This window comes from Drosophila guanche, unplaced genomic scaffold (assembly GCF_900245975.1).
Source record: "Drosophila guanche unplaced genomic scaffold, DGUA_6, whole genome shotgun sequence".
Lineage (NCBI taxonomy): Eukaryota > Metazoa > Arthropoda > Insecta > Diptera > Drosophilidae > Drosophila > Drosophila guanche.
This window is the reverse complement of record NW_022995748.1, coordinates 3,156,468-3,168,718: the sequence shown is the minus strand read 5'-3', so window position 1 is coordinate 3,168,718 and position 12,251 is coordinate 3,156,468. Positions and strand designations below refer to the sequence as shown.

Here is a 12,251-nt window from a genome sequence, read left to right as displayed (position 1 = left end):
AATAAAAATGAGTACTTAAAATTTGCACATCTTTTGGGAAACTAATTAATTTTTCGTAAACAATTGTATATTCAGTGCTGAAGTTTCTATCTAGCCAGTAATCGTAAGCCGAATATTAAAATCGAAGAATATCAACGCATTCATTCTTCAAACCTTCAGGCGCAGACCAGACAGCTGGCCGTTGTGTCCGTCGTCGGCCGCTCAGCTTTTGCTTTTGCAACTTTATCGTGCGCTTTTTCTACTTGAGTGTACGTACAAACATGAATGACTAATAGACTTGTAAATCAACCGACTTCTCAAAGTGCACGTGAATATGTGAGGCTCGGGCCCACAGCTGGGATTAGTTAAGCGCACTCGCGAGTTTTCCAATTGATCTGTGTGCCTGGTGCACCAAAGATTCACATACAAAGGACAGCGAGAAAAAAAAATATTGAAAGTGAATCCCATTTGCTGCCGCCCAGTGCCTCCTACTAACTCCCAACGAACGAAGATATGCTGCGCGGACGTTGAATTTTCAGTGCGACCGATTCTGAGGTGCCTGCGACTCGGCTCATTTGTTTATTTGGTCATCTCCGTCTCTCCGACAACGCCGTCTTCCATTTGCATACGCTGCTGACGTTGCTAAAATGGTCTCGCTGATAAAGAACCAATTGCTCAAGCATTTGTCCATGTAAGTGTTGGCTGGCTCTCTCCCAGACGGGTTTGGTTTACGTGAAACCGAATTATAAATATTGTTGCTGCAGTTGCGTTGGTGGCACAGTAATCTAAAGCTCTTGAGGTCAGCGGGCGGACGCCAGAGCTACTGGAAACTCAATTGATTTTTCCCAAGCGTTTGCCTGCGTCTGTACATGTCCATATATATTCTTTTGCAGCTTCCCACCCCTTCTACCTGTATTCGTCACCTGTCGGCCAACTTTCTGCCCGCTTTTATGTCTTCTTTATCGTTTATGGCTTAGTTTCCACCACTCCCGCACTTATTCTTTGCCTGCCAGCACCCACCCCAGTGTGGAGGTAGCTCCTGGCGTAACAAGTGGATTGCCAATTCTCCCCCACGAACTTTTGGTTTCGCTCTCTGTCTCCTGTGTTTTTATTGCTTACGGCGTCTTGCAAGCTGTTTACCGCAATATGGTTTACTTCAGGAATTATACGATAGCCAGGTCGAGGGCACTGTGACTTTGACTGTGTACACATATACATACATATGTACACACATACATACATACATTGCAGTTATGGAATTATTATTACAGTTGTGTCGTTACGGTTTAAGGAACTGTTCTGGGGTATTCCTTAGTCCGCGTATCGTGCACAAATGTAAAAAAATGTGTACATTGCCCTGCCAGCTCCCTTAACAATAGCTTATTTACATATAACCAAGTACATATGTACATATGTTATACATATCCATATTTGTACACACACCAACACAAGTGCTGGGGTTTTTTGTTTTGTTTTGGCAATGTCTTGGTCCTTTGTGTTCCATCTTCTCATCTTATTTTCCACGCAATTAAGCTGCAAACAAGCCAACAAGGCCAAAATGCAGAGTAAACTTGTTGTCCCGTAATTCCCCATCCCAAACCGTAACATTATTTTAAAGAAAAGTAAAAAAAAGCCTTTCTAATCCATTGCCCTTGAGGGTGTTATCATTTTGGGCCAGAATTTGGACACACTTTGAAGGCGGAAACTCATTTGCTCATTTTCGTAGGATATTTTAGACTTCGGTGAGACGAAAGTTAGTCAAAGTTGTTAAGTAACAAGTTGTCTTTTAATAGAATCAACTTTTCCTCGAGTAACTCCGCTATGCGCTTCCCTGCGGATGCGCTCTTGCGCGGCTTTAACCCAATCAATGTTTCGATTTCGATTTCAATTATGCTCAGCCATTAGCGGGAAGTGGGTCAATTGGTAGCAACTGACTGAGTGGCTCCCATCTGCTGCCGACAGTACCCCACGCGCCACGACCCGAGACCCACAACCCACAACCCACAACCCACGGCCCCCTTCTGTAAATACGATGGGACATGTTCGACAAGGCAGAAATAATTGCTAAGACAAGGCAGACGACTCGACTCACTCACACTTGTTCTCTTTCCCTTATCTCTGGCCCGCACACAGCTACACAAAGAACCTCTCCTCGGACAAAATCAACCTGAGCACCTTTCGTGGCGAGGGGGAGCTCTCGAACCTGGAACTGGACGAGCGGGTGCTCACCGAACTGCTGGAACTGCCTAGCTGGCTGCGCCTCACATCGGCCTGGTGCAACCATGTCTCCTTCCGCATTAGTTGGACTAAACTTAAGAGTGTGCCCATCACACTGGTGAGTGCTTGCCGACAAAGAGATGTCCCTTTCCATGTCCGACTTACATGTTCCCATTAAACAGACGCTGGATGAGGTGCGCATCACCATCGAAACCTGCAATCCCATGACACGCGATGCAGGAGGCGGAGGATCGGGATCTCCAGCTGCCGCTGCCCTGCCGCAAGTGCCGCAGGGAAAGTACAGCTACATCCACAAGGTAGTTGACGGCATCACCATCGTAGTCAACACTGTGGACGTGAACTTTGTGAGTGCCGCCTTCACCGCCTCGGTGCAGATGTCCCGCATTCGAGTCGAGTCAAAGACTCCCAAGTGGGCCAATGCCGATCTCCGCATGACGCGACTTAAGGACGCCCAGAAGGGCATAATACTGATCTTCAAGGAGCTCTCCTGGCAGACCGTACGCATCGAGGCCAGCTCTACTCAGGACAAGTCGCTGACACCCCTGCGTCTGCTCACGAACCATGCCCGTTGCCGGATAACCATTCGGAAGCGTTTGGCCGACTGTTCGCTGCTCGCTTCGCGCCTGGTCCTCATCCTGGACGATCTTCTCTGGGTGCTAACCGACTCACAGCTGAAGGCAGCTCTGCATTTTGTTGACTCCCTGTCGGGCCTCATAAAGGCGGCCACCCATGCCACGCAAAAGACAAAGGCGGCTCGCAAAATGCAGGTGAGTGGCGCACACTGCCCCACTGATTACTCGATTTGATCTATTTGTTTGCCTGTTTGTTTCAGACCCTGCCCGAGTACAAGGCCCAGGTGGAGCAGCAGCAGAACCGTCTGTCAGAATCAGCTCACACGACGACAGCGCAGCGCATGTTTAATGCTTTCGATGTGCGCGAGACCTCGTACCACTTCTTCAGCCAGCGCATCGATCTGCATCTGTGCGACGACGAGGGAGACGGTCGTTCCAGCTACCCGGACCTGGACAAGGGCGGCGCCCTGCAAGTCTCGGTGACGGCCTTCCAGGTCGACTACTATCCGTACCATCTGGCCAAATCGGATCGCTCGCACTGGGCCAAATACAAGGAGGCCTCGGTGGCACCTGCGTTGTGGCTGAAGGAGTCCCTAAATGCCTTCCGCGAGGCAGTGCTCAATCTGAGCCAGCCCAATCGGCCGGCCACTCATGCCCCGCTCGAGCGCAGCACTCCGGCCTCACCCGTTATGCTGAACCCGAGCTTGTTAGGCTCCCAGCTTGGTGGCAGTGCCTCCAATGGCAGCAGCACTCCCACAGCGGCAGCTGCAGCAGGTGCCGGCTCTGGCTCTGCCTCGGCCAGCAGCCAAATGTCGCAGGCAGCTCAGCAGCGCCAGACCCTAGAGAACCTGGCCAAGCTGATGAGCTCGTGCGTGATTCTGAGGATTGAGGACTTTACGCTGTATCGCGTGACCACGTCGGGCAAGAAGGCCATGCCAAAGGAATTCGTCTCAGGTATGCCACGGGACACTCGAGACACAGCAGACAAGAATGAACATGACACTAGCACACATCCCCCACCAAAACTTCAGCATCTCTGACTAATGTAAATTTTGGCCTATCTCTTTTTCTCTTCGCTTTTATCTCATTAACAATGGCTAAATCCCTCATTGACATTGCCATTGCCATTGTCATGATCATAATTTACGTAAAACGCTTTTGTTGTTTTTGTTCCTCTTGTTGTTGTTGTTGTCGGTTGTAATATTGTAGCACAACATAAAAGGAAGAGTAAATCCTCAGGTGAATATCACAGAGCGCAATCGAGTGCCACAGAGCCTACCATTCTGCATTCCAACTAATCTGCCATGAGCTCTGTTCAAAGCTGACATATTTTCCCCCACTTTTACTCGTAATTGCAGGCGACAAGGATAGGTATTCGTTTCCCGCCGAGATGCCCATTATCCATGCGGAGTATACGTACTTCTACTACCCTGGAGACTTTGTCTTTCCACGTGAGTTCTGCAAAGCATTCCATTACCATTGTGTTGTAATCTCCTTTTTCCTGCAGTGCCACCCTCGAAGATATTTGTGCATGTGAATCCCATTCAGGTACACTTCGATCTTGGCTCCATTCTCTGGCTCAACTCCTTTGGCTTGAACCTGCACGAGAGTCTTATGCGCACGAGTGTTGGCTCCCAGGCTACTCTGCAGCAGCAGTCGTCGCAACAGCAGCAACATAGTGCACGCGGCTCGATTGCCTCCAATGGCTCCTATGGCACACAGATGGCCGCACTGAATGTGGAACAGGAGCCGAATCTGATGTACATGGATGTCAAGGTGGAGGCGATTATGCCGCGTGTCGTCATGGAGGCGGCCCTGGATGCGCCCAACCAAAAGGATCGGCCCAAGACGATGCAGATTCAAGTGTCGCGCTTTGCCCTGACAAACATCCGTGAAATGGGAAGCTCCCGGGCGGACTTGGCCCAGGCGCTGCACTCTTTGCAGGAGGGCTCGCTGGTCTTCGGCTCGGGCTTCCCGTCGGTCGACGGTGACATGTGCATTGTCACGGATCGCATACTGTCGCATGTTGCGGCCTCGGATGTCAGCATGATGTCGCCCATGTCGCCGGCGGGTGGTCAGCAGCTGCCGCGTTCCGCCTCCACTCAGTACCTGTCCCGCTATGTCATGTGGCTGGAGCCCAGAGACGTGTGGTGCATCAAGCTGGATCCCGTGTGGGTGGATTTCCTGGGCGCTCGATCGCTGGGACCCAACAAATCGATTCCCTTCGTGGATGCTGTGCCCATCACGCTCTGGTTGCATGCAGGCTCCGCTCAGGCACAACTGGATTTGGGAAAGAGCGCCACAGCCAGCATGGAGAGCATGGGCCTGGCACCACTGCCACCGCTTCAGCCCTGCAATCCCTTCCTGAGTGACGAGGATGTGCGTGTCGGCTCCAGCCCTCCTGCTCCTGCTGCTCCCGATCGCACTGCGGATGTGCATGCCATAGCGCACATTTCGAATCTGGTCAGCCTGCAGATCGATCACTACCAACTTCTCTTCCTGCTGCGGCTCGCCGAGGAGCTCAATGAGATGTCCACCTTCCTCAATCTGGATGCCGAGCGCATCCTGCAAAAGGTACATCTGCTTTCCTTTACTCTCCAGCTGAATGTTTTCTAATGAATCTTTTGGGTTTTTCCCAGCAGCAAAATGAACAAAAGTCTATTATTTTTGGCTGCGTTGTGCCGCAGATCGAGGTGACGCTCGTGATGCCATCGCCAACACCTGGTAAGGAATCAAGTGGTGGTGATGCTGAAAGTGTCGTGCCCGATTCAGCTAGTTTGGGTGACGATTTACACATGAATAGTAAGAAATTATATCTCTTTTGTTGTCTCTCCTTTCACTCTCTTTAGTTTTATGATTAAGTGACACTCACAGAATCCAATACTAACCCATCAAGAGCGATGCATATCGCCCTGAAGTGACAAAATCCACACAAAATTGGTCTAATCTATGTCTAAGACTCACTTGTAGTTGTCACCGAATTCGTGTAGCTCCCTTCCCTCCTCTAAGCAAGGAGCGGTTCCTTTCCCCCACACACTTTGTGCTGTAATTTTGCTTAAAACTAATAATTTTATTTGTGTAGGCAGCGGGCACTTAGGACTTCTATAGACACTTATACTAGGAGCTGTTTTACTTGAAGCGAAATGGACACGGGATGTCCGTTCCAATCCATTTGGCTTCGGGTAAACGCTCACCTAATTATCTACATACAAATATCTCGCATGTTTCTTTGTACTAAACTAACCCAAACGGCAATTCATGTGCATCTCTAATAATGTAAAGTGAACGTAAAACTGTAACTCGAAAGATGGTTTACAACAAAGTATAAATAATATGGATAACCTATTCCCAGGCGGAAATATCACCTGGCCCACACCACCGCCGTTGGAACAGCTGAAGAGCAACACATTTGGCAGCGTTGAGTCGCCATCGCCTGTCACCAATGATCCGCCACTTTTTGACAGCAGCATTCATACATCTAATCCCAATACGCACGGGTAAGACAATCACGTTCCAGTTATCAAGTTCATTTATAAGTCGACTTCTTTGCAGATACAATGTTCAGATACAGAGCACCCCCACGCTGGCCTCTTCCACGCCCAGTCAGGGGTCCCGTCCAGATACGGGCATCTCCACGCAATCGCAATCGCAATCGCAATCCATTTCTTCCGCGTCGAAGAGCGGCAAGAGTACCGCTGGTCGCACTTCAGGTGCAGGCACGGACACTGTGCCCAGTTTGACGAAGGAGATCAACTCGGGCCTGCTGTCCATGAAGAAGGGCTTCTCCAGCTTTATGACTTCCATTGACTCGGCCATTAAGTCTGGCACACCCAACGATGATGCCAGTGACACATTTTCAATACAGAGCGACATAAGCTCTGATTCGGAGAATTTTGCCATTGTCATGGGCGACGACAAGACCATGGACTGCATGGACGTGATGTTCCGCCTAAATCCCTTCACCACCGACAACAACATGAAGGCTTCCCCGGTCGAGGTGGCCAGTGAGGTGTACGAGGAACCGAGCAGCTACAAGACGAATATGTCATCACCTTCGGAGCCATCGGAGGGCAGTACCTGGCGACGCCGCGATCTTGTCTCCATGGCCACATTTAGGTTGAATCAGGCTCCCCATTGTGCTCGTCTGAACTTCGAAGTAACGTGTCGTTTTATCCTTCAGATTGACCACAGTGGAGCTCATACGGCAGCAGGAAGGACCCAAGTCTTCGGTTCGCTTGCAGGTTGCTGCCGTTTCGTGTGACGAGTGCGGTGCCATACCTTGGGATGAGCTACAGGTAGACTTCTTCGACACTCTCAATGCCTCGCTAGAATTTTTCATTTGTTTTTCGTTTTGTCTGATATGTTTTGTTTTGCGTTTTGTTGTAAATACCCAAAGATGAGAAAATTTCTTGTCGATTATCAGTTCATTTGAAAATTTTGCTCAATTAAGTGTTTTTGGCTCAACTTTCTTAACTTTTTGCATGTTTCGATAACTTTTATCTGAACATCTACGAAATTGAACACCTTAAAAGTTGTGATATTTTCAAATTGTGAGCCGAATGGCTCCATGCGATTATTTGAAAAAAAAAAAACAACTTTCTGTAAGATAACATCTCATATAATCATTTTCTTATTATATTATCTCTCTTCTCTCTTAAAACAAATATTAAATATACTCGAAATCAATCTCAATGTGTGCTAAAAACAAAACCAAACAATTATTGTGCCATTTCTCTATATAATCGACATCGAACGAACACACTTGTATATTTATCTGTGACAACCTTTACATGACATTCAACACGACTTTCAACAATTACAACAACCAACACTACAAAAATAGATAGCGCATCAAGCAAACAAGGTATAAACAATACAAAAATTGAAATTACTTAATTACTTAATTAAATGCCTAAGATTTACATTTTAATTTTTCTCGCTTTGTATATACCGAGTATTTACCCAAACGTATTGTGTTTATTTGTATATTTTCAATGATTTAACGATTCTATAACTTGGTTTGCTGATTTAATTTTAATTGTAGTTGCCTCTTGAAACCGCTCTCTGTTGATAAACGCTCTAGTTGAGTAGAAGGATTGTTCAAGAATTCTAAGTTTAATTCTATATTTAATTCCAAGTACAAGGCGCTCTTGTTTGGAAATGTTGTTTCATTCGAATGTAATTTGAGCATGCTGAGCAGGAGGAGTAGCTACTCGCATCTCCAATCGTTTGCTAGCCTGAGCTCTTCCCATACAATAAGTACCTACACACATTGATCCATCCCTTGTTATACCCAATTCCTGGTCGATTTTATTATTTCTTCATTTCTTAACTGGCTTTATTGATGGTTTATGATTTGCAACTACAGAATTGGTTAATTGGGAGCGTAAAGAGGTTACCGGAATACGGTTTAGAGCAACGGAAACATACAAAGCCACAAGATTACAAGTGATCTACGACTAACAAAATTGTACCTGTAAAACTAACTATTAAACACTCGCTGCCTAAACAAGAGAAGTGCCATTAACACCCACAAACCACAAACACCACTGAAAAACACCCATTGCATGCGTGTGCCTGTAGCTTTGCATGTCGTTCCTTGGGAGTGTTCCCAAGCTAACACTACTCAGATCCCATAGAGTTTATTTACACATTTGTCATTGATCGCAACATTTAACTACAGACCAAATTTGGAGCACGTTGTAAGGCCTGGAATCTGGCACCATACAACCCCGAGGCTCCGCCCTGCTTACGTCTACGCCTGGAGGAGACCCTTAACATGCCAAACAAAATCGAAGGCCTCATTGATCGTAAACGTATCCAGAGGTGGGACGCAATGCCAATTGAATCGCCCAACATTTTATGAACATGATTACGAATATTTTTAGCTGGATCACTCATCATGCGGAGATTCGTGTGAAAGACATACATATGGATCTGTCGATGAGCACCGTAATTGGATTGGGCGATTTGGCTGAGGATGAGGTCATCTCTCCGCCCATGCCCGTCACGGTGAGCTCTTCCATCGATATACCTCAAATGCATTTACTTATTGACTTGAATTGCTTTAGATAAATCTCGAAAATGTTCGCATCAACTTGCTTGAGGACCGTCCACCAGTCAATATTACCTCACCGGGACCAGTGCCCATCAATCTGTGCATCGGACGCATGCGTTTGGAGCGTGATCAGAGCGGCCTGCTAAATATTCAGCCCATAGGCAAGACATTGAGTTCAACAAACAATAAATCGAGATTACATTATTGTTGCTTAAATTTCAGATACCAATATGAGTGCCGGGCAACATCAGGTTCTGAGCAGCGCATTGTTTGGAGCACCTCGTGAACGCGATCGGGAATTGCTCTCCATGCAGCTGGTGATGCAGCAGATGAAGCTTGACAACGATCAGCTGCGCAGGCAGCTCGTGGACTCCAAAGTGAACACAGACAGCTATAGGTATTAGTGATATTTGAATAATCTTTGATAACCAACTTACACTTGCGCCCTTGACAGACAAAAGACCAAGCAGGAAACTGATGTGCTGCGTTCGTATTTGAAGGCCGCCCAGGATGACATAAGCATATTGCTTGAGGAGAAGAAGGCATTGTTGGACACCATACGATCCTTGCAGGTAATTTTATTTGTACTTTATAGTTCCATGTATTAGCTTCTCTCACCTTTTGACACTGTCTCTAACTCTCTCTTTGGACACTTTTGACTCGTTCATTGTATGTTCCTTGACACCTTCTCTGATTAATACACATACCTGTTGTTGTGTTGTTGTTGATGTTGTTGTTGTGCGTGAAGTTGAGACACGTTAAGCTTAAGAATACCACAAATAATAATGCAAGGACTAAAGGTCAGTTACTTCCCGGCACGCTTGAGCCTTGCTTGCACGCTTTCCCACACGTTTACGCCACTGGCACCTTTCCTTTTTGTCCATCCTTTGATTTTAACTGATGCATTTCCTTCTCTCTCTCTGTAGCTACAACTGACCTCATCGAATATGAGCCGAAAGAATGATGGGAATAGGTAGCATAACTGCATGGACTGCATACAATGCTGCGGTGAAAATAATAATGCCTAACGCTAGCGTATGCCGACAGTCAGAGAAACCCCATGACGTCCTCAACATCATCGCCATTCGACTTTGAGTTTTGCAGAAGACTGAGCCGTACCGAACACGGACACTTCTCACGTTGCCGTTCGTCATACTTACTTTTAAAGCAAACTATACGTAAACTTTTACACCATATATCTATATTTTATCGTTTTAAAGCTACAGCCAGCTTTTGCTATGTTCCAAAGAATATTTTACCATTACATTTACCACTTTAGTTTTTGAACAGTTTTTATGTTGATCTATTGTGTAGCCACTTTTTTAGCTGCAAACTTTTAACGAAGCACCATTGTTAATTATTTAAAAAGAGGATAATCAAAGCGATCCAGTCGTGTCATTGATATTGCGCCTAACCAAGATATTGTACATATATTACTGCTTATTCCATAGATATTGGATAGAAAATATTGTTGTGATTTCTGATCATATCAAAACAAACTGAACTCTAGTAACTGTATGCATTGCTGTTGTAATCGTGTGCTAGCAAGACAATTGTCCAAATATATTATTATATCGAACTTAATAGTATTCCCACGGATGTGATGTGCATGCGTATAACCTTATACACATAACTATGTATGCATAGGCACGTCCCTTAGCTCTTTAAATTTATATTCGCGTTCCCATTGCATTCCAATCAAATCGATCATAGTTTTTGCTACAATTGCTAATCATACTAGCCCCACAGTGCAGTACTAAACTAAACAAAATTGTTATAGATATACTCGTATACTACTACAACTACTAACGTTCATATACCATATATACATAAATCAAAAGCAACTTAAATCAACTGTACCATGTTAAATGAATCAAAAAGAACTCAAGTCAGTAACGCAACGCGTTTACAAATTTTAAATTAAAAGTTTTCATATTTCAAATTGAAGTCATAGATGTTATACAATGTGTACATATGCATAAGGACTATACACGATGTATGCATATAGTACTTGCTTATCAAATTGTAAATTAAAAAGTGTTTGTATTTGTAAAGATTACAATTAAACTAAAGCGATTATTGATTGTTATACATTATACGAAAGTTTTCATCTGTAGCTAGGCAAAATTAAAAAATTAATTGAAGTCATATTAAAAATTACAAATATATTCAAATGTAAATGTATATTCATTGTTTTTATTGGGTACTATTGGTCGGGATTGGATTGGATTGATGTCAGTCTGAAAGGTCTTAAAAGTTTAGGGTCATCATCTAAATTTTCCCTTTTTTCTGGATTTTGGCTTTTGGCTGTTGGATAAAAATTAAGCTAATAAAATATTAAAACCTGATTAATAAGTAAATTGTTGAAATGAAAGGTAATGCTGGGGACTTGTGCTGTGAGGGGTTTCCGGGCGACAGCGCTCATAAGGTATGACACAGGAAGCTGGAATGTCCTGCCATATCTAAAAACATATAAAGGTTACACATACATCCATAATATACGGAGAAACTCTAGAATAAAATCTCACATCGGTTAATTTTATAAGAGTTTATTTTTATTGAAACTTTACGATCATATCCAACTGCTGTTGCTGTTGTCTCCTTTAAAGAATTAAATACGACTTAGAGCGTGTTTTCTGGTTGTTGTCTCGATTTTCTATTTATAGCAAACTTACGGCACATCTAAACTAAAGAAAAACACTCGAAAATTTGTTGCACTTGGAAATTTCAAATCTCTCTTAAGACGATGCCTCTGATTTTAAATTTCTCACTTACATTCTGTATATATGTATGTGTCTATATATACTCGTAATTATACATATTTAAAGTGTATTAATTTGCAAAAATATCTATTGTTATATATTATGTAGTCCGGTTTAGAAGAACGCCTAACGTACAGTTGAAGGCTAAATTGTACCTTCGATACACATGAACTTATGTATCTGGGTATATATCTCACTAAACGAGCGCTAGTTCGAGTATGTGGGGATGCCCCATCGACACAAGCAATTCAAACGTAAAGTTTGTTCAACAATCAAGCAACAAAGAGTCACAATTATAAAAGTAATGAATATTTAAGCTACAACTGTAATGACTGGCCGCAGCCTTAAATAAATTTGTATTAAATATTTGATTTAATTTCATGTAAAATGCTTACAAATTAATTGTACAAAGTAAAACAAGGCCATGACGAGTATGTAAATGAAGCGGTAAAGCTGCTCGAAATGGAGAGTATTTCACGATTTACGATGTTCCATGTTCGTGTTCCTCATTAAGGTCCTGTGACAAGCGTGTGTTCTTGGTCCAACATTTTGGCCACATTTAAGAAGATGTGTTGCAGCGGTTGGACGCCAATTTTTGTATTTAATGACTTACGGATCAACTTACTTATAGATATTATATAT

At 44.3% G+C, this 12,251-nt stretch overlaps 1 protein-coding gene across 5 annotated transcripts; it reads left to right on the top strand.

The window, feature by feature from the left end:
• The first annotated feature begins 183 nt into the window (after positions 1–183).
• Positions 184–10,009, top strand: LOC117583940 (UHRF1-binding protein 1). 5 transcript variants are annotated; one of them, XM_034272628.1, is made up of 18 exons: positions 184–670; positions 2,113–2,314; positions 2,379–2,984; positions 3,050–3,743; positions 3,999–4,028; positions 4,148–4,240; positions 4,297–5,363; positions 5,432–5,513; positions 6,142–6,286; positions 6,342–6,905; positions 6,970–7,084; positions 7,633–7,653; positions 8,473–8,615; positions 8,678–8,801; positions 8,861–9,008; positions 9,070–9,244; positions 9,302–9,419; positions 9,774–10,009. In XM_034272628.1, exons 1-18 carry the CDS (start codon positions 627–629, stop codon positions 9,822–9,824), a joined length of 4,422 nt encoding a protein of 1,473 aa, XP_034128519.1. In that variant the 5' UTR covers positions 184–626; the 3' UTR covers positions 9,825–10,009. The 5 variants fall into 5 exon arrangements, with proteins under 5 accessions (XP_034128519.1, XP_034128516.1, XP_034128521.1 ...); XM_034272625.1 differs by having other exon boundaries at positions 5,432–5,591; XM_034272630.1 differs by lacking the exon at positions 3,999–4,028.
• The last annotated feature ends 2,242 nt before the right edge of the window (positions 10,010–12,251 follow it).